Here is a 25,739-nt window from a genome sequence, read left to right as displayed (position 1 = left end):
AAATGGATCAGGAAAATCACTGGCAGCGTTGTGATACTGTGCTGCCTCAAGTACAGTGATCTGTGCAAACCTTAACCAAGCAGAAGAATGGTTAGGTATAGATGTAAACAATTTAAGCAAGTGCTTTACCAATATACAGAAGCTAAGTTACTAAGAGCAATATCCCAGTTTCCAAAACAATTCTGAACCAAGTCCAATATTTAAGGGTGATGAGCTGAACAGATCAAACATTAGGGGAATGTTAAGGGAAGCAGAATAAAGCCAAGCGAGTTTCTTTTATAGGACTTCACTTTGAGTTTCTAGTCGGACACGACTGAGCAACTGAATGAACTGATACCAAAAATATTTATCCAAGTATAGCAGGTGGTGTTTAAGATAGCATGAATATTTCCATGTTCTGCCAAAAGGCAGTCCAAGGCAAATCAGTTATCTAATATAACATGAGTGAGTTTAGAAAAATTTTTTGGTCAACTTAATGCTATAACTGTGACATTAGCTATGTCTGCTGCTTTGGCAGAGAGATTTCAAACCATATTGTCAAGGATTCCAATTCTCCACTTGGGGAATAAAATTCTTAGATAGTTCTGAAATCTCTTAAAAGAGATATCTCAGAAGAGGTGGGAAGTAGAGCATGTGTGCTATTTGGTAATTTCAGGAGAACTGAATACAATCAAAGGGGCCAGTAAAAGCCCTAGGGCACATTTAGAACCTGGGGTTAGGTGGTGGTGAGGCAGGACATCTTCCAACCACAAATAGATGCGCCCCACAGCCAGATGGGGCGCAGAGAAAGGAGTCAAAGTGAAATGAAATCATCTGTTACATTTGAGCAGCCTAGAAGCCTTCCTTGTAGGAACATGTGGGGATCATCATGAGGATATATTCTGTTGCACAGCAACGTAAAGATGAGAGCCAGTGTTTCTCGGTCCTATTGGAACAAATGTTCTAAACTATTGGGTTTTTGTCTGATTCTGTCGACCAAACAGGAAAAAGGAGCTGTGAATTCAAGTAGGCAAACATGGTATGCTGGGAAAATAGTTAATTCTATATAGGATATGGTGGAGGGATATTAATAAGATTGGAAATAGCTAAGGCAAGGGAATCCCATTGTTTGATGAATGAGTCTGGGGTTCCAACAGCATAGTCAACAATCTGTTAGATTTCCTCCAGGGGCTAGACTTTGGGAAATGCAGACTAGGGCATTATTCTTCCAGGCATAAAGGTTCTGGGTGGGTTTTAAGAAAGAATAATAACAAGTGAAAAAACTATCCAAGTAAAATCAGTCATTTTAATATAAAGAGGAGAAACGGTGGCTCATGGCCTTGGTTAAAGGATACTAAGCTGAATAGATTAGTTGAATGGCCAAAAATTGGAGCTAGAGGCTTCTTTCCAGGAGAGTTCTGACAAGATATATGGTTTTCATAGAATTACCACCAATGGAGGATGCCCACTGTATGTAGTAAGGTAAAGAGTATTAATAAACCTGAAGCTGCAAGGAGGAGACCCCAAAGTTCCAATTCTCCAGTCCTTCATAGTCGAATTTAAGTGACCAAAGGACCCGGGTCACTTCCTTTAAACTTTCATTCCAAGCATGCACCCATGCATGAAGATTTTTACTCCCAGATAATGTGTCTATAAGGAGAAGAGCAGAAAGTTGCTGTTATCAGTTATTACATACTGAAGGAGATAAGGCAACTTTGTGATGATAGCAATTAGAACAAAGAAAAACAAGAAAGACTTCATTAATAGTGATCGTGGAATATCCTGGCCTAACCTGAATCTTGGGAGAGTTGTCTATGTTGGGTGTCATTCGCTTCAGTCACTCAGTTTCAGCTTTAAGTCTCCAACTGTTTCAGAAGCCCATTCAGGTAGGGAAGCCTTTTTCAAACGAGAAATACGAATCCAAGAATCAGTGCCTTTAGGTTTATTGGCACAGAGCACTTCTGTGCCAGTAAAGAGTATCTGATCAAGTCCCTTCCACCTGGGCTGCAAGGAGTCCTTTAAAAGGCTTTTCCAATAAACATAGTCCCCTGGTTGTAAATTGTGGTATGCGAGTTCTTCATCTCCTGGGAGTGCTTTACTGTGTAAAGGTTTTTCAACCAGGTGCTCCTTTTTCTTTAGAGTCTTAATGAGATTTTGGCAATAATGTAAAAGATATCCCTTGACCAGAAGGGGCTTGAATAACTCTTGAGTCAAGAATTGTGAGTCATCAAGTAATTATGTCAAATGGTGACAATTTGTGTCTTCCAAAGGGTATCTTAAGTTTAATAAAACCATGAGTAGTAATTTAGACCAAGGAGACTGAAAGACTCTGAGAGTTTTGCCAATTGTGGTTTTTTATATTTTTAATTGGATAATTGCTTTACAATATTGTGTTAGTTTCTGCCATATATCAACATGAATCAGTCAAAGGTATACATATGTCTCCTCCCTCTTGAACCTGCCTCCCACCTCCCACTCCACCTCACCCCACCCCTCTAGATTGTCACAGAGCACTGGGTTTGAGCTTCTTGTGTCATATAGCCAATTTCCACTGGTTATCCATTTTACATATGGTAATGTGTGTGTTTCAATGTAACTATTTCAGTTTATCCCTCCTTATCCTTCCCTAACTGTGTCCACTAGTCTGTTCTCTCTGGCTGCATCTCCATTGCTGCCCCGCACATAGGTTCATCAGGACCATCTTTCTAGATTCCATATATATGCTTTAATATGTGGTATTTTTCTCTTTCTGACTTATTTTACTCCATTTAATAGGTTTTATGTTTATCCACCTCATTAGAACTGACTCAAATGTGTCCCTTTTTAATGGCTGAGTAATATTCCATGTTTTTATTATGCTATTAGTTCTTTTGGCTTCCTGGTGGCACAGTGGTAAAAGACTCCGCCTGCCTATGCAAAAGACACAAGAGATGTGAGTTTGATCCCTGGGTCAGGAAGATCCCCTGGGGGAGGAAATGGCAACCCGTTCCAGTATTCTTGCCTGGAAAATTCCATGGACAGAGGGGTCTGGCAGGCTACAGTCCACGGGGTCACAAAGAGTTGGACATGAGAGAGCGACCAAGCACACATGCACACACATTAGTTCTTTCCGTTTGACCAGAGGATTGAGGCTGATCGGTACAGCAGAAACATTGTAGGCCAGACTCCACAAGCAACATTTGGAATTTGTCTAGTGCAATGGTACTTTTATCATATAATTCCAAGAGAAGTCCCCACGTGAGAATAATCCCTCCAGTAATGTTTTGGCCACTGCTGCTCGTCTGCAAGGGAAGGCTTCCATTCAATGACAATACATACAAAGCATCACAAGAAAATATTTGGATCCTTGAGAGGGAGGCAGCTGGCTAAAATTCAGTTGCTGGATAGTAGAGGAACCAGCAGGTAAAGGAAAGTGGCCTTGAGAATATGAATAGGTTTTGGTGGGTTATACCTCAGACAGATCTGATACCGTTGACATATTTGAGCTGCTACTATGGGCGGTCTCTAAAAGTATTGTTTCCCTCAGGCTATCATTTTATCAATTCTTTAACGAGTTATTTCCTGTATTAACTTTAAGATGGTTTCTTGAGCGACTGCAGAAAGAGCAGGATGGTTGTTTGGCCCATACCAAAGCCAAGGATGTTGGTCAAACGGGCATCCTTCAGAAGCCCATCACTATTCTTTCCTAACTGTAGCATGCACTTTCCCGTTTCTGATAATAGCCTTTAAATCTTGGGTGTCCTTCCAAAGTAGTACACAGCTAACTTGGTGTGAACAGTGACCAACAGAAGTTTCTTTATGAAGCCTGAGTCTTGTAATGCTGCGACCTTGGCAACTCTGTCAGCCAGTCTTCAGTCCTGTCTTTGGAAGGCCCAGCAACTTATCATCGCCAACTGTCATGCAGCAAGATTGCATCCACCAAAGCCTTAACAAAGGGGCCATTTTCAATTTCACTTCCCCCGTGAGTTCAAGAAACCTCTCTGTTTCCAAAGCATTTCAAAGTCATGAGATACTCCCAAAACATAACTGCTATTGGTGTAAATGTTAGCACATTTGCCAGAGGCTAAAGTGTGCAGGTGCAAGTTAGTGTGTGTGGTTCAACTTGTTGGGCTGAACAAACGAGGGGCAGAGCATTGGATTCTATTATAGTGAAGGCAGTAGTGACGGCATATCCAGATTTGTTGTCCAGCACTATTTCATAGATACAGCAAGAGATGTCAAGCTTGTCTAAGGTGTTTCTTGTAATCTGGATGCAGACTAGTCAAAATATCAACTGTGGTTATGCAGTCATGTGAGGTCTTATCTGTTGCTGATGTTAAGTGGGTAGCAGGATTTAGGGCATTACCATAAGACAAAAAGACATTTGGAGAGAAAAACAAGATTTCACAGGAGGAGAGAAAAACAAGATTTCACAGGATGCACTGAAATGTTGTGAAGTAATTAGCCTCCAACTAATAAAAAAAAAGTAAAAAAAAATTAAAAAAAAAAAAGATTTCACAGGATGTCAGTCAGTGAGCAGATAAGAGTGTGTGTGGAGTGCCTCAACTAGTTAAGGGACAAAAGTCCATAAGGGAGACCCCAAAACTGTCTATTCTATAACCTGCAGAATGGCAGTGCTGGCTGCTATTGCTTGGAGGCAAGGTGAAAGATCTTGACCTACAGGCTTCAACTGTTGGCCCTAAAAGCCAATAGATCTCTGTTTTCCCCCATGGGACTGAATGAGCTCTCCAAGGGTGTTTCCTGTTATTAATAACTTCATGAACAAATAGCAGAAAGGGAAGAAAATAGTTAGGGTGCCCTACAGCAGGGGCTGTGGCCAACTGAACATTTGAAGTTTGAAAAGCTGATTCAGCCTCATTATTTCAAACGAGGATTGGGCCTCTGCCTTTTAGCAGGGAAAAAGGTTTGTGCATACAAGAGGAAATTAGGAACCCAACTCTGCAATAGCCTGTTAGTCTAAAAAAGCAACTCAAATGGCACTTGGTGGGAGGAAGTGGGAAACTGAGATGTGCCCTTGATGCATGACTCAAGTAACTTACCTGGGTTTGAACAAACTGGAACTTTCTCCTTGAGACTTCTGCCTTTGTGTGCTAGCTGAGTTAGAAGGAATAGGCTGTCCTTGAGGCATGCTTCCTTAGAAGCAGAGCATAACAAAAGGTCATCAACATATCGAAGAAAAGTAGAGCTGTGGGCAAAATTCACACTGGCCAAGTCTCCTCTCACTATCTGTGAAAAGTAAGTAGGGCTTTCTGTGTAGACCTGAGGCATAATGATCCAAGTATACTGACGTCCTTCCCAAGTAAAGGCAAAGAGGTATTGGCTATCTGGATGGACAGGAAGGCTGAAGAAAATACTATATAAATCTGTAACTAAAGAACTGTGTGTTCAGAGGGATTAAATTGAGGATGCTGTGAGGTTGGGGGCTATGGGGTGATGTGGTATGACTATACTATTTATGACTTAGAGATATTGAACAAAATACCAACCTCAGGAATGAGACTTACCTGTGGGAAAGACCGGTGGGCTACAGGGACTGGTGTGTGGGATGATGAGTCTCTTCTGGAAGTGTGCCTTGACAGTCGGATGAAATCCTTCAAGGGCCTCAGGCCTGAGAGAGTATTGTCTGAGGTGAGGCAAAGGTTTATTAGGATCTACCTGGATCTTAATTGATAGCACCTAATCAATAACCTCAGTCATGTCCGACTCTTTGCAACCCCATGGACTATAGCCTACCAGGCTCCTCCGTCCATGGGATTTTCCAGGCAAGAGTACTGGAGTGGGTTGCCATTTCCTTCTCCAGGAGATCTTCCCAACCCAGGGATCGAACCCAGGTCTCCTGCATTGGAGGCAGACGCTTTTACTGTCTGAGCCACCAGGGAAGTCCAATCAATGACCTCAGACGTGCAGATGACACCACACTTACGGCAGAAAGTGAAGAACTAAAGAGCCTCTTGATGAAAGTGAAAGGGGAGAGTGAAAAAGCTGGCTTTAAACTCAACATTCAGAAAACGGAGATCGTGGCATCTGGTACCATCACTTCATGGCAAATAGATGGGGGAACAATGGAAACAGTGAGACACTTTATTTTTTTGGGCTCCAAAATCACTGCAGATGGTGACTGCAGCCATGAAATTAAAAGATGCTTGCTCCTTGGAAGGAAAGTTATGACCAACCTAGACAGCATATTAAAAAGCAGAGACATTACTTTGCCAACAAAGGTCCGTCTCATCAAAGTTTTGGTTTTTTCAGTAATCATGTATGGATGTGAGAGTTGGACAATAAAGAAAGCTGAGTGCCGAAGAATTGATGCTTTTGAACTGTGGTGTTGGAGAAGATTCTTGAGAATCCCTTGGACTGCAAGGAGATCCAATCAGTCCATCCTAAAGGAAATCAGTCCTGAATATTCATTGGAAAGACTGATGTTGAAGCTGAAACTCCAATACTGTGGCCACCTAATGTGAAGAACTGACTCATCTGAAAAGACTCTGATGCTGGGAAAGATTGAAGGTGAGTAGAAGGGGACAACAGAGGATGAGATGGTTCGAAGGCATCACCGACTTGATGGACATGAGTTTGAGTAAGCTCTGGGAGTTCATGATAGACAGGAAAGCCTGGCATACTGCAGTCCATGAGGTGGCAAAGAGTCGGACACAACTGAGCAACTGTCTCAATGAATGTGTTCAATGTTGTTTGAAGAGGAAGACCATAATGTAGAAGGAACAGAATCTAACAAATCCTTGTGATGAGGAATCTCAATATCAGGACAATAGTTAGAGGTAGACTCTGAGGAGTCAAAATAAAAGTGTATTTCTCCTTTTAGGGAAAAGGAAATATTAGCGTGTAATTTTTCCAGGAGGTCTTGGCCCCAAAAAGTGTACAGGGACAGAAGTAACTAATGAGTTCCCTGAAAAGAACCTATCTCGAAAGGCAAGGGGGCCAACTGACTTACCTTCACAACCGTGTTTGGAACTCACACCATTTGGACCATTCTGGCACTCTAAGGAAGAAGGTCTGAAGGCTGGTGGGGTTCAAGACACAAGAGTGGTAATAGCCTCAGCTCCTATAAAAGAAGGTCCAACTTTCCCAGTGGTGTTAGTGGGAGTACTGGAAAGACTCCAAAACTTTTCTCAGAACTTCATGAGTGTTTGTTTACAAAAGGGAGGTGCTTTTCAAATTTCTCAGAACGTTCATGAAAAGGGTCGGAGAGAGTAGCTTTGGGCTGCGAATAAGGCCTTCTTTTTAACTTTGGGTAACTCTTCCAGTGGCCAGGCTGATTATGATAGTGGCAGGGACCTAGCCTTGAAAGGAACCCTGGAGAGAATTTTGGTCTTTCTGTTGAGGTGGCTGCTGAGTGGCAGTGGTCAGATGCTGCAGCTGCAAATTCATGATTTTAGTGGTCTTGCATTTCTGTGTGTAGGATTGTTTTAGAGCGATTATTCGCCAAATTCACCAAATCAGGAGTGGCCACTGCTTCACACACCTTTTAAACATTTTTTCTTGTGCATGACTGATTATGAAACTATAATTTCCTATTTGAAGAATAGGATAATGTTAAAAATATTCTTTACTAAAATATATATGTAGTTATGTCAAAACCATGAAAAGTCTTGTTTTTTATCTGATGGCACTCCTGGTTATTGAATTTTTGTTTTCCCAGCCTTTCATAGAAATAGGTATAACTAGATTTACCTTTTTAGCTCTACATGCATCATTGGATAACTAAATTTAGGTAACAGTTATATTTTCAAGTAAATTATAGTAATACCTGAATTTATCTTTTTGTCACAGGTATATAATACAACTCATATTACAAAGTGAAAGAAAGATTTGGAATGTTGTTTTGCTGTCTACTTTTAGTTGACCTATGACAGTCTGGAGATAATGACAAAAATGTCAATGCCCCAAATAAAACCATTAGAATCTCTGTGCTTTTCTGTTTCTATAAGTTGTTCTTTTGCAAAAGACTGCTCTTCAATTGCATATTTGTGTTAAAAAATAACTATTCCAGATCATCTTGGAATGTGACTTGTGTTTTGAATTTTCAGTAAACTAAGAAATGTACTTGTAAACCATGAAAACAAGTTCTGTGGCTGGCAGTGAAAATCATGATTGGATGTTTAATTGGCAATTTGCAAAACAAAATCATGCAATTATAAACATCCCACTAATTTTTTCAATTATATAAGCTGTTTATTACCCTTCTTGCCACTTAACAGGAAAGGGATTTTTGAATACATGTAATGTAGAACAACTGGCTTGTTTTTGACAGCCAATCCATGGAGCCTTTAACAACTGGTTCTTTATTTTTCTTCTCAATTTATTGCAGTTTGTTTTTGCTGTTTTGGATTGTCTCAACCCCTTCCTATTGCCACTAGACAGCACTTGTGTGCCTTAGCAACAGTAGATTATGCATTTCCATCTAATTAAAAAAATATAGATGGTTGTCAAATAATCAACTTCTGTTTTTAAGGTTTTCAATTTGGTTTTTAGGTCACCATAGTTATAGTCAGGATAGAACGTATACAAGATTATTAAGCAGAAAAAGAATTTTGCATAGGAGAGAAAGGAGTAACTAAGACTGTAGCGGTGTTGGGTCTGCAGACACAGAAGATAAGCTAGGCCATAACTCTGGGGAGTATTTATGAAATTTGACTGGCTCGAAAATAGAATTCAAAGTATCAAATGAAGCTCCTCTTCATGACCAAAATAGTGTATTTTATTTTTGACCTCTACAACTGGTGAAAATTGCATGAAAATTCTCATACTAAAAAACTACAATAAAAGACCACTTACCTGGAAATGCTCCAACTAGAGTAATGCAATAATGATTGCAATCATAACTTTTTAATTTGGTTGAACACTGGGAAAAACTGTAAAAGTCTGAAAGGTTCCCTCTTACAAACATACATACACCTAAACAGATAATAAATTATTCCTTACATTTGTTATTGTAAAATAGAAGCTTGTTACTGCCCTTCGCTCTTCTTCAGGTCTCACTTAACTTTTCTAGTTACATATAAAGTATTTCATATAGGTGGAAGCAAAATTCGCCTTCGAGGCTCTTATTTCAAGGTATCTTGGCTAGATCGTCATCCATAAAAGAAATGGAATACGTAGCATGAACCTTTCATTAAAAAACATATTTTCAGCAATCACATCTCACCACAAGTCTCTGAAGCACACTACGAAGCTGCTCATATTTCAGCAGTACTGAAACCAAGGTCTGGGAATGACTGCCCGGGATGCAGTTGGTGAGCGGCGGCGTGAAGATCCCGAAGCCACGCTCCCGGTACAGGTACGAGACATGACGTCACTGGTGGTGCCAGGAGGCGAGCTCCCGACCTGGGCCGGGCCGGAAACGCTACAGCAGAACGCCCCGCCCCACCTCTTCCCGCTTCGCCCCGCCCCGCAGTTGTGCAGTCTAGGCCGTTGCGGGCAAAGCCCGGGGTGCCGAGCCGGATGGGCGGGGCGCCATTAGCCCCGCCCCACACAAGCCCCACCTCCCAAGGCCTCCCCCGCCCCGCCCCTCCCGCCGAGGCGTGGCGGGGCGCGGCGCTAGGCTGGCCCTGCCGGTGAGTCCCATTTCCTGACCTCTGGCTTGGTCCGCAGCTGGGCGGGGAGTCGGAGGATGGAAGTGGGCTTATCGGCCGTAACCTTGTATCTCGCCAGCGCCAGCAGTCCTGTGACGGCGACAACGATGGAGCGGGAGCCAGCGAACCGTGCAGAGGGAGAAGCCGTGAATGCCTCGGGAGCTGCGGCCGCCGCGGTGTTCAGGGAATCGGCACAGCAGGTAGGTGGGGCCGCCCGGGGTTGCGACCGCGCCGAGGCTGAGTGAGGCCAGAGAGCCCCGTCTCCTGCCTGCCTAGTCCGCCGCCTGCCCTTTTGGCTTGCCCGGCCTTCCTTCGAGCAGGCCGTCCGCCGGAGGTTCCGTATGGAGCTCTTCTTCACGGTGTCCCTGCCTCGGAGCATCGGCTGGAGGGAAGGGGCGAAAGCCCCTTTAGTCGCGGCGCAGCGGGGCAACCCCTCCGCTGGCAGCGCCGCAGACTCCGGGGAGGCCTCGAGTGTCGCGGGGTGAGGTTGCGGCTTCGGGTCTGCGGTAGCTAGAAGGAAGGCGTGTACCTGAAAGGCTGTCCTTGGAGTAGCTGGAAGCCAGGTTGACGATGGCTACAGTCACTTCTCAGTCTCTCCTTTTGGGAGCGCCTTAGTCGGCATCTGTCCTATGGTTAGCAAATAGCAGCTAGGTTTGGAGAAGGAAATGGCAACCCACTCCAGTATTCTTGCCTGGAGAATCCCATGATCGGAGGAGCCTGGTAGGTTACAGTTCACGGGGACGCAAAGAGTCGGACACGACTGAGCGACTTCACTTTCACTTTCAATATGTGTTTACAGGCTTCCCCCCCCCCCACCCCATTTAATCCTTATTACTTGTCCGCAAGGTGTACGTTTATCCCCATTTCACCAACGAGGTAACTAAGGCCCAGAGCTGCGCTGTCCAATAGACATAATGCTATCTGCATTGTAAGTTGTATTTTCATTTAAAAACTAAAAAGAAACCAGCGAAATTAATTTTGATATTCTATTTAGCCCAGTTTGTTTAAAAAAAAAAAAAAACTTAACATACAATTTATATGACAGTTACCACTGAGATATTTCATTGTCTGTGCTAGTCTGAAATCCTTTGTGTATTTCAACACGTCTCCGCTTGAACTAGCCAGAAATCAAGTGAGCCTTAGCCACACGTGGTTAACTTATGTATTGAATAGCATAAGTTTAGAGCATTAGGTAAGGTTTGGAGGTTTGTTTTGTTTTGGATTTCGTGTCTGAAATAGTAGTAGTAGGATCTTTGGCCAAGTAAAGCTAATGAAGGAATGCCTTTACCTGAAACCAACTTGGGTGCTCAGTAGTGTGGCGAGTCGTGCTCAGCTCTTTGGGACCCCATGGACAGGCTCCTCTCCGTGGAATTTTCCAGGCAAGAATACTGGGGCGGGTTGCCATTCCCCACTCCAGGGGAGAAACCAGCCCCGGAGTACACAGTTTTGATGTTAAAAACCTGAGTTGCTTCTGTGTAAAATCTTCCCATCCTCAGTGAGAGCAGAGCGTTTGAGTGGCTTCATTTTTAAGAATAACTACCTGAATGTAAGACATTTCCCCCAAACTGCAGATTCCTGGAGAATGATGCCCAAATGTTTGTTCTAATATTATAAGTAGTTTGCGTTAACAAAAAGTTGTCCAGAGACTAGACTATATATGGAGTTGTTTTTTCTCCTGCTTAGGAAGGGGGAAGGTAACCTGCAAGAAGCAATTCAGGGTAACGCTAAATGGTTACAAAGCCACTTGTCATGTTCAGTTGAGTCAAGACCTCTTGGTGACAGGAGGTATACTTGAGCTGACCCTTTTAGTCCACAGTGTTTGATGTGTTTTCCATTTGATTTTACCTTCTGTTACTGGAATTGTTTTCATCACGATTTCAGCTTTGAATCTCTCTAGTAGCAAAGTATACATACTTATACTGATTTACTAGATAAATGTTGTTGGAAGAGAGGCTGTTTGTTGCAACTTAGTACTGTTATGTTATTTTTGCACTCTTGGTTAAAAAAATAATAAAATGAATATTCAAACGTAAAGAAGGCCCATAGAGCAAAGAGGAAAAAATCATAGGGATCCTCCCATCGCCCGTTTCTTACATTCATTTTCCCCAAAAGTAACTGTTAGGTTTCTGGTGTATTCTTTCTGGGATTGCCTGTGCATATAGAATCTTGTTATACACAAGTGCGTTCATATATACACACAGTTTTCTAACTTTCCTTTGTGCTTTCTCATGCACATTCCTGTAGCAGAGATGTTTCTGGGAAACCCAGATCTATGCCCCGTTGACCACAGTAAGAGGGGAGAGGCCATTGAGGTGGAGACTTGGGTGGAAGGAAAGCCTGCCATCCTCTGCTTGTCAGAACTGAGAAATCCCAAGGGCCATGTTGCGAAGGAAGTAAGAGATAGGAGCTTGGGTCTGTGTTTAGAATTAGGTTTCAAACCAGGCCGTTCAGCATCTTCTCTGACTAGACTTTTAAGCAGAATCTCAGCTTCGGTATTATTAAAGAAGTTAAAATTTCAATACTACTTGTTCATTTGTTTAATTAGCACCCTTGCTGCCAAGCACGATGTGCCAGGAACTGTAGGCTAAAGGATGTAGCAGTGAAGGATACACACTGTGCCTACTTCCATGTTGCTGATCGCCTATGTGGGGAAGATGATGCAGAGTAAATTCCAAGCATACTACATGTTTTTAAGAAGTTCTGGGTACTATGGGAGTATATAAAAAGATAATTGCCGTTGAAAAAAGGCCAAGGAAACAAGATAAGCAGATATAAACAGTATGGTTAACCATGAAAGATAATAAAATGTTAATTGACATTGCAGTTCATAATTTCCTGGTGTTAGAAAATTGTTTTGTCAGATCATTGGCATTTGTTGAAATGGAGTTTGTGTAGTTGGCAGTGACAATTTTCTTACCAGCAGGCTTATTGTTTATCTGTAAAAATGAAACCTTTGCAAATTCAGAGACTAGCTTTCATAATTGTTGGAAATTTTGAATCAAATTATTTTCTGGTTGGTTTTACCTATCAGTATCTTCCTTAACTAACTCCCGCCCCACCTCCTTGCCAGGCAGAGGTTGGAATCACATGGCATAGGTTCTTTCACAGATTTTTTTTTCTACTTTATAATCTGGTTCCTTAAGATGAGGGATTGACAAACTATAGCCTGTGGGCCAGATCCCACCAGCCACTGACTTGTATAAAGTTTTATTGGAACATAGCCCATTCATTATGTATTGTCCATTGCTGCTTTTGCAGAGTTCAGTAATTGTGATGGAGATTACATGGCTCTCAGAGCCTAAAATATTTACTCTCTCTCCTTTGTGAGAAAAGTTTACTCATTCCTGTTTAAGCTGTTGTACCTAAAGCTTGGGTTTTACTGTATCAAAAATGAATATTAAAATTTTAAAAGAAAACTTAAATGAAAATCTCTTTAATAAAGATCTTTATTTGGAATGTGATGATTAGAATAAATAAAATGCCTTTTGAAATTGCGTATTATGTATAGAGTATTACTCAAAGTTCTGTTTGTACTTAACTAACTTTGGCATTAGAATGAAAAAATGTGAATCATGTTTTAGCCTTCCTCTTTGTAGCTTTTTTTTTTTTAATCTTTTTGAAAAAAATTTAGCCAAGAATCAGTTAATGGAGTTAGTAGATAAGTTTATACCAGTTATTATGATCCAGCCAGAGTGCTTTTATTCATTAAAGCTGTCTAAAGAAGACAAAATAGTTAAACCAGTGAGAGACACCCTTTCTCCTTTGCCTGTGTCTTAGAAAAGAAAACTTAAACCAATGAGAGATTGCCAGAGGGAGAATGAAAAGCTTCTTCAGCTCTGATGGGGGTGGGGTGGGGGTGGAACAAGGCATGATGATGGACTACAAAAGGTCTCATATCTGTTCATTGACTGGGACTGGTGCTTTAGCATCAGATCCACCCAATTCATATGATGACTGGAGATCTAACCCAGCTCCTCTGACTTTTCCTTGCCTGTAAAGTCTTGGTCCAAAAGGAGACATTGGTGTCAGGACAGGCATAAACCAAATTTCATATGAAGGGGGAAAAAAATGAGATTGGGTGGGAATGGCTCACCATGCTTAGGGATTGGTGATAGAAGAACAATGGTGTGGGTGGGCCATTTGTTGTCCGTCTTATTTATGGACACTATAAAGGGGTGGTTTTCCTTTACTAAGGACTAGCATATATTTGAAACCCCAGGACAGCTAGGGAGAATTGTAGTTTTGTTTTTTCAGGTTATTTTATGGATAGGCCATGTTGTCAAGGTTTTTATCTCCATTTGCTCTGTACCAGTTATAGTTGCTGTCAGTGATGTTCACGTGAGTCATGGAACAATGCATGGGTTCTTTGGGTTGGATGTACCTGGATTCAAATACTGGCCTATGACTAAACTTACCTTTGGAAAGTGAAGGAAAGAGAAGAACCATATCTGTTTTCTAAGAAGGACTTTAGAGGGTTAACAGGAAATAATTCATAAGAATAAAGTTACTTATACTTGCATAACTGGGCAATTCTGGGCAAGTCCATTATTTTATCAGTGCAACTCCATCTCTTTGCAGGTGCAGTTCAAAAAACTTTTCTTGGTTTGAACAACAATCATGGGTTTAAATTATGTGTTGGCATATCTCCAACCGTAAGAATCCTTATGATTGTGCTCAGTCACATATGACATTCTGCAACCCCGTGGACTGTGGCCTGTCCTGAAGTAGGTTGCCATTTCCTCCTCCAGGAAATCTTCCTGATCCAGGGATCAAACTCGTGTCTCCTACATCTCCTGCATTAGCAGATGGAATCCACCTGCCAATGCAGGAAATGTGAGTTTGATCCCTAGGTCGGGAAGCTCCCTAGGAGAAGGAAATGGCAACCCATTCTAGTATTCTTGCCTGAGAAATCCCATGGACTGAAAAGCCTGGCAAGCTGCAGTCCCTGGGGTCACAAAGAATCCTTATAGAGGATGAAATTTTTGAACTCTGTACTCTCCTAGACAGTCCCACCAACTTGAAGTCTTAAGCATGGTAGTCATTTTAGGTTTAGGTTTAGGTTTTGGTTTAGGTTTAAATTTGAATCAGTAATACATGAACATATTCTCATCACGAAAATAAAACAACAACAAAATACACAAAGCATTAAAAAGCCCACTTGACCATTCCTTTACCTGTACCTCCTTCTCCGTCTTTGTACCTAACCCGAGGGGTAGCCAGTGTTGTCAGATTTTTCTTTACAATTACTTGCGCTGTGCTTTTTTGAAATCTCTTCTTAAGAAGATACCAGAGAGGCTTTCTTAGGAATTTAAACTTGGGACAAGATGACAAGGAAAAGCTCTTCATCCTCTCCCACAAAATGTGTTTGCTCTAAGTTTTGGAACATTGGCCGTATGTATGAGGTAAAATTAGTGTTTCCTTAGAAATGAAATTTGGATATAATTAGAATTCCTTAGACTATTATAGTTTTAAAATTTGTAAAAATATTTTTACTATCAGGAAAACTGTTGTCCTGTATATATTAGTGACTGAGAAGTCTGGAAGTTCTCATATAGAACACTGATGGCCTGTTTTCCAGATTTGGTTTACAAATGGGTTTTATTTGGCCTGCATGGTGCTTTAAAGTTTTTCAATTTTAATGTCTTTAGTTGGGGCATACTTTGGTTTAAAGCTCTACTCTTCATCTATAGCAGTATTTACTCATTTTTGGAACCTGCTTGGACCTAAAAGGCATTTGAATTTGGGACTTCCATTTTGAGAAAAGGAGAGGTTCAGAATTAAGCTGCACTGGTTTTGGTTTGCTCACACATAGCTTAACTCAAATCTAAAGACTTACCAGGGTTGTCTAATACAAACTGTTTTTTTATACTACATATCTAACCTATGTATATCTATCTGTATGATTTTCCTTTGATATTGCACATTAATTCCTTTATAATTCTTTAAAATTATTGATGTCCAGCAAATCTTCACATATTATACAGCATTGGAATTGCTATGACCTGAAGTGTGCTGCTTGATTTCTAAGCTTTTGACTTAAAAAGTTTAATTGGTTAAGTTTTATTTTTAACCTTGGTGGTGAGTGTGCAAGAGGTTTGCTTTATTATTCAGTTCGTTAAACCCTTCATTTTTGCTGTTGATAGTCTTTTGTGTGTGTGACCTGTCTTATTTTAAAAAAAACTGTTTATAGACTGGCTTATATTTCTTTATTCCCTAAATAAAGCAACCCCAAATATTTTTTTTTGTTGTTATATGGAAGAAAATTAATCTCACTTGAAACTCTCCTTTTCCTGATTTATTATTGACATTAGATGAGTAATGAAAGAGGCTTTGAAAATGTAGAACTGGGAGTCATAGGAAAAAAGAAGAAAGTCCCAAGGAGAGTCATCCACTTTGTTAGCGGTGAAACAATGGAAGAATACAGCACAGATGAAGATGAAGTCGATGGCTTGGAGAAGAAAGACGTTTTGCCTACTGTTGATCCGGTAGGTGTGATATTGATGATCCTTTTGTCAGTGGGTTTTGTTCTGACTGATTTGTTTCCCTTAAGTACTGAATAGAAGGAACCTTTTGAGGTTTAAATAAACTATATTCTGGTTATAACATTGTGTTATGATTTTGGTAGAAAGCAGTATTTTTACACAGTATGGCTAGACCTCTTTCCTGTCTTGAGTAGCGTGAATAGTTTATTTTTGAGAGTCAGAAGTTTTTTGTCAGCATGGATAGGTTTCTTTCAGATTTACTTCACTAAGCAGAGTGCTTGAATTCCTGTCCCTTGTATTAAATATTATACCACTGATGGTTGTCACTTCTTTTTTATATCGCCTCAAGTTTTGATTCGAAGATAGGAGTCTATAGTTCTTAACTGTGTTCCTCACCAGCTGAACTTAACAATTTCTAAACTATAAAAGATGTGACTATAAAATTACGATTAGTTGTACATTTTTTTTTCTTTTTATTTTTTATTAGTTGGAGGCTAATTACTTCACAACATTTCAGTGGGTTTTGTCATACATTGATATGAATCAGCCATAGAGTTACACGTATTCCCCATCCCGATCCCCCCTCCCACCTCCCTCTCCACCCGATTCCTCTGGGTCTTCCCAGTGCACCAGGCCCGAGCACTTGTCTCATGCATCCCACCTGGGCTGGTGATCTGTTTCACCATAGATAGTATACATGCTGTTCTTTAGTTGTACATTTTTAAAAAGGGAATGTTGCCCTTCTAAGTAGTCATTTTGAGGGTTCAGTTGCTGAAATATTTGCTGACTTTCTAAAAGGTACTGTTTTAGGTGCTGGTGATATAGCAATGGGCACTGTACATTTATGCTCTTACACCTGTAGACAGAAGAGTAATAAACAATATATACTATAATTATCAGACTATGGATAGTTCTATGAAGAAAATGAAGCAGAGTAGCAGAATAGAGAATTATTCATTCAGATTTGGTTTAGAAAATGTTATTACTAGTTTTTCTTCAGATTTGGTTCTAATAAATAAATTTTAGTTACTAAAAAAATCAGAACCAGATTCTCTATTGTAGCAAATATTCAAAAGACTGTAACACAGTATACTTGGAAGGCAGTTCCAAATGCATGCAGAATATTGTAGAAGTGTTTCATGCAGTGGAAGAGCTGTTAGGTGGAGTGTTCTATAGATGTCTGTTAGGTCTGGTTGCTTTATAGTGTTCTTTGTCTTCCGTTGCCTTGTTGATCCGCTGCCTAGTTGCCCTATTCATTATTGAAAATGGAGTGTTGGAGTCTCCAACTGTTATTGTTGAATTGTCTATTTCTCCCCTCATTTCTGTCACTTTCTTTTTCCGTCTATTAAAATTTTCATTTCAGTTATTGTACTTTTTCAACACCAGAATTTTCATCTGGTTCTATTTTATAATTTCTCTTCATTGATACTCTGTACTTGATGTGACATTGCTATCATACCTTCCTTTATTTCTTTACGTGTGTGTGTGTGTGTGTGCGCGCGCGCGTGTGCGTGTGTGTGAGTCGCTCAGTCATGTCCTACTCTTTGCGACCCCATGGACTGTATTTCACCAGGCTCCTCTGTCCGTGGAATTCTCCAGGCAAGAATATTGGAGCAGGTTGCAATTCCCTTCTCCAGGGGATCTTCCCGACCCATGAACCTGGGTCTCCCTCACTGCAGGCAGATTCTTTACCTTCTGAGCCGCTAGGGAAGCCCTATGGTTTCCTTAATTCTTTGAACATACTTATAAAGGCTACTTTGAGTTTTTCCTGTTAAATCCAACATCTGGTTACTCTCACAAGTAGTTTTGTTGTCTGCTTTTTTATTTTCTTTCCAGTGTATGGGTCATGCTTTCTTGTCTCTTTGCATGTCTCATACTTTTTTGTTTGAAACTAGACATTTTAGATAATATATTGTAACAACTCTGGGTGCACCCCTCTGCCTCCTCCCAAATCTCCACTCCCAGGGTCTTGATTTTGTTGTAATATTTGCCTGTTTATCTGTCTAGTCAGTTTATGGGTTCTTTTAACGAATTCTGTTTCCTCCTCACTTGCTGTTCTCTGCTTCAAATTAACTGATCAACTACAGTTGATCCTGTATCTTGGTAGAATCGAAGAATTTCTTCCCAAGTACCTTTTACCAAAATCTTCCCTGATTTTGAGAGTACCCTTAAGCTTGGACTTTTCCACTTCTGTTGCAGATGAAGTCAGTTCACATGGGCAGAAATTAGGAGCAATCTGTCTGATGGCCTGCTTTTCCTCCTGGGCAAAATCCCTTAGGTAGAGCTCCAGAGTTGGGGGGTAGGGATAGTAGTGCATTTCTCTGTGACCCCCCTACTTTAGGAGCTGAATGTTCGGTTGAGGCTGGGAGTGGAAGCCTTAGGTCATGGCTCATCTCTTCTGGCATGGAGCCACTGGCTAATGGACTGGGATCAGTGCCCCGTATTCTTACTTGCACCATGCTCAAGGTAGAGCCTCCGTTAATGTTAGTGGAAACTGATGGAAGAAGGGAGCCCTCCCCTGTCAACCGCCCTCATCTGGAAGTTAGTCTCAGGAATAGATAGCTTCTGGGCAGGTTGAGAAATCCTGGTTAATGTCCTGTTCTTCCTGGAAAGAAAGGCCTCTAGTTGGAAGCTGGGGGTAGAAGGAGCCCTGTGTTCTTAGTCTGGAGTGGAGTTTCCATTTCACTTTGCTGGGAAGGCCTATGATCTTGGTTCATGTACTGCATACTCTCATTTTCTTACCACATTTTCCTTTATTTTCTTGATTAGTTTACTCCTTTGTCACATAGCCTTAGGACCATTTCCAAAGGCTTTAAATGTTCGTTTTAAATAATTTTCACCAGTTTCACTGGGTCGTGGGTCCTCAGGGTTACTCTTACTCTTTTGCTGGAAGTCCCTATCCATTCTTAAAATGGTAAGTTACCCTGTATGTAACATGTTGTCATTGGAATTTGTTTGAATTCTTATGCCTAAACTAAGACAGGAAACCTGGGTGATAAGAAACCTGTCCTTATTTCCTTCACTGGAAGACAGCATGCTGAGTCCGAGCTGGTTTTCAGGCCTGGCCGGTCGTGGAGTAGTCCCCTTGCTGTGGCCAGGACCAGGCTGCCGCTGCGCTTCATGCTCCCGTACCTGGACCACTGTCAGTAATGCTGCAGTCAGCACGAGAGTGGAGATACCTCTTTGAGATTCTAATTTCAGTTCTTTTGGGTAATACCCAGAAGTGGGATTGCTAGATCACATGGTATTTCTATTTTTAATTTTCTGAGGAACCCTCCACACTGTTTTCCATAATGGCTACACCATTTTGCTTTCCCACCAGCAGCAACTAAGGGTTCCAGTTTCTCTGCATCCTCACCAACTTGTTATCTTTTTGAGCAAAGTACCAGTTATCCTCTCAGGTGTTAATCACTGAAGACAGATCTAGCTTCACTTAATGTGAAGAGCAGACTGTCCATTTTCTGTTTGTTTCTAATGCATCATAAATCTAAGAACAAAGCAATTTGGGAAAGGTATTGGCCTATATTTATATAGAAGGTTTGTAGAACTGACCCAGTTAAAGATAAGCCCAGATATTTTAAATAAAGATTTAAGAATAATACTCCTGGCATTTGGTACCTGATAGAAAGTAAGAAATGGAGACCTAGGTCTTTTTATAATTTTCCTCAGATTTTTACCTTAGACGTGCCTTAAGAATAAACGTATTTCCAGTAATTCCTTTAACCTGTGGTAGTTTTGCTTAGGGTTCCTCAAATATGCATATATATGTGTATTTAACTATTACACATTAAAACTTTGATTATGCACATAATTGCTACCTATATAAACAGATTGATGCCTTTCATAATATGGTCAGAACTAAAAATTATCTGGGCTCAGTTTTGCCTATCAAATTTCAAAAAAGGAAAAGGACGTGGGACTTCCCTCGTGGTCCAGTGGTTAGGACTCCATGCTTCCACTGCAAGGGTATGGGTTCAATCCCTGGTTGGGAAACTAAGATCCTGCAAGATGCAAGGCATGGCCAAAATAATAAAAGTAAATAAATAAAAAGGAAAAGGACAGTATACTGTAATGAGGGTAGAAGGGAATGGACAGTCTCATTTATTCCTGGTGAATATTTATTGGTAACTTTTCTGTTGTGAAGTTTTACATTGTGAAGGGAGAGCTTTCCAAATGATTATATTTTGGGCCTAGTTTTTCTGCCTGTAGAAATCGAAGCATTTAAGAAATATGCTTAATATTTTCAGTATAGTAAATGGCAAAACCAGCAGGATAGAAAAAGTGTAATAATGTTGTAAAACACATGTATGCTTAGGTTTAAAGAGGTTTTTAAAATTTTGATTAATTTTTGACTGTGCTGAGTCTTTGTTGCTGCAGTGGGCTGTCTCTAGTTGCTAAGAGCGGGGGCTCCTCTCTAATTGCAGTGCTCAGGCTTCTCATCGCCCAGAGCAAGGGCTCTAGGCATGCAGGCTTCAGTAGTTACTTAGTTATTCTGCGGCATGTGGGATCTTCCCCGTCCAGGGATTGAACCTGCCGTGTCCCTGCACTGGCAGGCAGATTCTTAACCACTAGATCACCAGTAAAGTCCCAAGATAGCAAGGCTTAATAGTTCCTTATTAAGGAAGAGATGGATCATTATTCAGAAAGAAATAGATACTTAAATTTTTGAAGAAAAGAATGAATCTACTAGAGTTTGCACCCATAAACTGGATGTCTTGAAGACTCTAGATCTTGTCTCAGTTCTCCTGTTACTGGGATGGTGGTGGCAGTAGTGATGCTGGTAGTGATGGCAGGGTTCCGGCAGACTCTCGGTCAGTGTCTGAACAAAACGCCCCATTCATTCATTCTGTAAAACTTTGTGTGCTAATGATAGATGGTTTTCAGGAACCCTTATCCAGTGTCTTAGCTCTGGAACAGGTTTGACCCATTGGTAGTTACAGCCTGGACGTTAGCAATTATTTTCTGTAGAAACGACCTCAAGAGAATTGGTCCAGTGAGAAATACGTACTTTCCTTCAAAAGCTTGCTGAATCTTTTTCTAAGTAATTTCTTGGCCCTATCACTTACTATGTGTTATAGAAATTGGTTCCATTCCTTTTATTTCTGCACTGTCCCACTTGCTGTAAAAGACATACGTAAACACTAGTGTTAGAGCATATTAAACAGAGCCCCTGAACTAACCCTTATCCCACATGAGAAATGCCTTCTGCTCTGAATATAGAAGATATAGCAGATTTGATCAGGGAGCCAGAAATACACAGTACTTTCTTGAATGTATTTGTTTGCTTGGACGTCCATTCTTGTGTAAAGAGAGACTAAGGAGCTACCTTACTTGTGTGTCCTTTCAAAAATACTATCACCTACTTTTTATTTTGTTTCCTCCTCTGCTTTAGCCTGTCTGCCCAGGCTTACAGATATCCGTTTTTAAAAATATTTGAAATATATGATGTTATTCTTTAAAGTAATTTGCATGAGAACTTGATTAGACAGATAGTGTCCACTCAAAATGACTTTGAAAGCCCTCAGGTGAAAATTTTTCCTTAACCAGGAAGAAAGGAAATAACCCTGAAATTGGCAACCTTGTCAGCTTCAGATATCAGGAAAGGAAGATACTTCCATTTCACCAACAGAAAAGAAGCAGTTTCTGGTGTCTGTGGTTTTCAGTCTTACACATATTCTTGTATTTGGTTTTTTAAGGCCCTTATAATCATCACCATATCTTATCTAAGAAGATTATGGATTAAGGCTTATCTTTTTCTTCTCTCTGAGAAACCAATATGGAGACATTGACTAATGTATTTGATAGAGCTTATGCTCTATACTGTGTTTTCTTTTCATAAATAAAAATATGGTATATTGAAGCATGCTCCTATGACCAGTTTCCTCCATAGAGGCAAACTGTCATCTATGTGTCAAGCTTTATAGAAATATTCTATGGAATTACAGCACCAAGGTTAACTATGAGGTGTGTAGTGTGGATTGCAGTCTGCCAGTGTTTCTAGCCTGCCAGTTATATGTTAAACTTTCCTTGGGTTACATGGTCTAGTCCCTTTTTAATCCTTAAATTAACAAAAAAAACTCATCTTGCCACTTACTGGTTACTTATTTTCTTACCATTAAAAGTTCATTTGATATGCCCTCACTTATCCTGTTTAATTTCTCTGAACCTCAGTTCACCACTAAACCAGAAGTGTGTTGTATGTATGATTCCTTAGATCCCTTTCAATTGACTGCACACACACTCTGATGTGTTTCTGAACAATGAAGACAGAAAAAAAAAAAAAAAAGGCAGCCAGACAGGAGAAAGGAAGGCTCTGGATTATCAGTTCGTAAATAATCAAGGTTGTGACTTACCAACTCCATTTCAGTGACAGCCACTTTTTTGGGTTATTCCATGGACTTAAGGTGATGGTAGTTGTATGGGTGAATGTTAAATGTCTTTGTGACATTCTGTCTACAAAGATTTTAATTTTTTTTAATTGGATTGTAGCCTATTTGTTATACTGTCTATAGAATATTCTATGTACCCACCAAGTATTTGACTGCTTCATCCTGGCCTAGATATACAGAATAAATTTAAGTATGAAGGTTGCTAACCTAACCTCTTGTTGCAGACAAAACTTACGTGGGGCCCCTACTTATGGTTTCACATGCTTCGAGCTGCCACATCCACCCTCTCAGGTATTGCTTCTTTGTTTGAATGTTGTATAACCAGTATCATATATTCCCAGAACAGGAACTTGGCCAAATAGCGTGTTTTAGAAATGAAGGAAAAACAATGGGGAGTTCAGTCACGCCCTTCTCAGCAGCTAGCTAGCTACCACTGGAGATACTAATCTAACTTATACTTCACTTTAACTCGTTCTTTAGCTTCCGGATGTGCTTTGAAAAAAAAGGACTGAAAAACAGCTATACTCATTTAGATACAGTTTTCATGTTTGTGAACATGGACAGAAAAGGTCTGTTAGCAGTTATTTTGCTGTTTTGCCATTTGGTTCGCTGACATTGTTCTCATTCTGTTTGACTGCTTATTACCAGCAGTGTTATTGGGAGCCCAGAAGGAGCCACTAGTGTTTCTTGGGGAAATCAAGGAAGATACACAGATAAGATATACTGAATGTTGATAATCTCTCTGAGGGCAGGGACTGTAAATTTTGTATTCCTAAAGTGCTTTGCACATAGAAAGGGCTCAAGAAATGTACATGGAATTATATAAACCATTTGACTTTTGTATTTTTTTTTAATAACTTTTATATTTTTAGTTTGTGACTTTCTTGGAGAGAAGATTGCATCTGTTTTGGGCATCAGCACCCCAAAATACCAGTATGCAATTGATGAGTATTACCGGATGAAGAAGGAGGTATGTCTCCTTTTTACATTTTCTTGATTCAGTCTCATTTGTTGTGGACTGAATGGGTTGCATAATGAAGATGTGTATCCTCTAGCTGTCCAAGAGATAGCCCCCTTACACTAGGCATTTCATTCTAGTCATTCTTTATCGGATTAGAATATATTTTAGAATTTTGTAATACTTAGATTTTCCTAAGATTGATGTGCACAATTAAGCTATATTTCATTGTGCTGGGTGCTGCAAGTGGGAGAAAAATACTGTTCCATTTGGACATTTATGTTTCAACCATTCTTGTTACTTCTTTTTAGGAGGAGGAAGAAGAAGAAGAAAATAGGATGTCGGAAGAAGCAGAAAGACAATACCAACAAAATAAGCTGAAGGCTGATTCCATTGTTCAGTCCGATCAACCAGAAACACTGGCATCCAGTTCATTTGTGAATCTCAATTTTGAAATGGAGGGAGATTGTGAAGTAATTACAGAAATCAAACAAAATCCAGTCTCTGTCCCTCTGTAGAATGAAATGACTATCAGACTTCTAAGGTAGTTTTTATACCAGGAACTTTCACATTCTTTATTCAATGGATCTTGGGACTTAATACAATTATTTATATTTTAAATTATTATCAAGAAAGGGAAGAATGTTTCTTTATTCTTAAGCTCTATCTAGCAAAAGCCAGATATGAAATTTGGATCTTTGTATTGTGCTTTTACTGTGTCAAATTAGTGCTTTGGTTTTAAAATGATCTTTAAAAAAAGTAAGGACATTCTAGAGCCTTAACCACCAACTAGGAAGAGTTAAATTATCAAGCTTGTCTTTGTGTAAGGAAAAAAATAGGTAAGTTGTTGATTAAGGCTAACTGGAGCTGATATTTGTGGTCTCAGATTAAAATGAGGATTTTTCCCCTAGATTTTCTCATGTTATGTCTTACATTTATATAGCTAACTATTCATTTCATACTAAGGATGGTTTACTGAGTGTAATAAAAGGAGCACGATAAAAGCATTTTGAATTTTCTTTCCTTGAGAATTAACTTTATTTCATGGGAAGGTGTTTGAGTTTATAACACCAAATATTAAGATGGGTTTCCATTTTTAATGAAGGTTACTTAATCTTACTTTCTCTTTCATTAGTTATTCAGATTTAAATAACTAAGTTTGAACATGTTAAGAACACTAGCTATGGGATAAATTTATCAGTGTATTTGTATTCAAATGGTAATACCTAGTGATTATCCACATGGCATCCTGGTTATGTCAGTCATTCAATCCTGAATACCTCCTCTGGGTGAAGTAGTTGCAGGGTGATATTGGGGGACAAACAAAGACTTAACCCTCCAGGGGTTCACTGTTAAATATTGTACAAGGTGCAGTGGTGGCATAATGAAATTAACTGTCATTTACCACTTCGAAGTAGCAACAGTAGATGGTTTGCTTGACCCGGTTGGCCATGTCTGTACCCACTGTGCCATTAGCAGACCTCACAAAAGTATAATATGAAGCTAATTTTGAAAATATTCCTGTATGTGTTCAGAATCTTATGTGGTATCTGTATGACTTTGATTTATAACTTAATGTAAGGAGAAATGTATATTTTAGATACAGGGCTGCTAAAAACCTATTCGCAAACTTAAAGAGCCTTTAGAGATTAATGGTTGTTAATAGTCTTCTAAATAGCATTAAGTTCAATCTTAAATATATCTGCCTAATGTATAGCTTCAAACAAAGAACATAGGTGCAGTGGGTTTATTATGGAGGTCTGTTAGCAGTGAGCATCTGACCACTAAGTTCTTCAATTGAAATTCGAAGGATTTAGGCAAGATAATTCTTTATTTGGAATCCTCAGTTACATGGATTCATAGTATGGTGGTTCATGGCATGTGATGATGCTTTTTAGTCATGGGTATAAACTATATAATTTAGTGCTTAAAGGGTTAATCTTCAGATTATATAATGTCATCATAAATTGTAGTTTACCAGTAAAGAATGCTAATCTGATGTGTTCCCCTTGTTTTTATCTTCATTCGAGAAGATATTCAAACTCATATTTATTTGGGTATCCTGTAAAGGCAAGTGTATCTAAAGGTGACCTGAATTTTCTCTCTCTAGAGGCACCAGATGTAAAAGAGTTGACTCAGAAACTTTTCTGATTGTAGTAGAAGGAAGATAATGATTTATGAAGGCGTTACATTTCTTGAATTTTATTTTTACTTGTCCAACAGTGGCCAGTTTGTAATGTTTATATAGATATTCACTGTGCCTTAAACTTTTATACTTTTTTTTATGCAGAGTATAAAATTTCCCATAAATGCATTAAATGGTTTTGTCTTATTTTTAAGC

At 39.9% G+C, this 25,739-nt stretch overlaps 1 protein-coding gene and 1 long non-coding RNA gene across 2 annotated transcripts; one reads left to right on the top strand and one right to left on the bottom strand.

Annotated features, from left to right (window-relative positions):
* Nucleotides 1-2,476: 2,476 nt before the first annotated feature.
* Nucleotides 2,477-9,446, bottom strand: LOC122455116. Its single transcript, XR_006273588.1, has 3 exons — nucleotides 6,929-9,446; nucleotides 5,019-5,602; nucleotides 2,477-3,260 (listed from the first exon to the last, which is right to left on the bottom strand). It is a non-coding gene; the product is annotated as an uncharacterized LOC122455116 (long non-coding RNA).
* On the top strand, nucleotides 9,402-25,730 carry FAM177A1 (family with sequence similarity 177 member A1). Its single transcript, XM_043489996.1, has 6 exons — nucleotides 9,402-9,551; nucleotides 9,649-9,769; nucleotides 15,881-16,054; nucleotides 22,665-22,731; nucleotides 23,313-23,410; nucleotides 23,710-25,730. The coding sequence occupies exons 1-6, from the start codon at nucleotides 9,439-9,441 to the stop codon at nucleotides 23,914-23,916; spliced, it is 780 nt and encodes a 259-aa protein (XP_043345931.1). The 5' UTR covers nucleotides 9,402-9,438; the 3' UTR covers nucleotides 23,917-25,730.
* The last annotated feature ends 9 nt before the right edge of the window (nucleotides 25,731-25,739 follow it).

Source organism: Cervus canadensis, chromosome 17, assembly GCF_019320065.1.
Source record: "Cervus canadensis isolate Bull #8, Minnesota chromosome 17, ASM1932006v1, whole genome shotgun sequence".
Classification (NCBI taxonomy): domain Eukaryota; kingdom Metazoa; phylum Chordata; class Mammalia; order Artiodactyla; family Cervidae; genus Cervus; species Cervus canadensis.
This window is presented reverse-complemented; position numbering and strand designations above follow the sequence as displayed.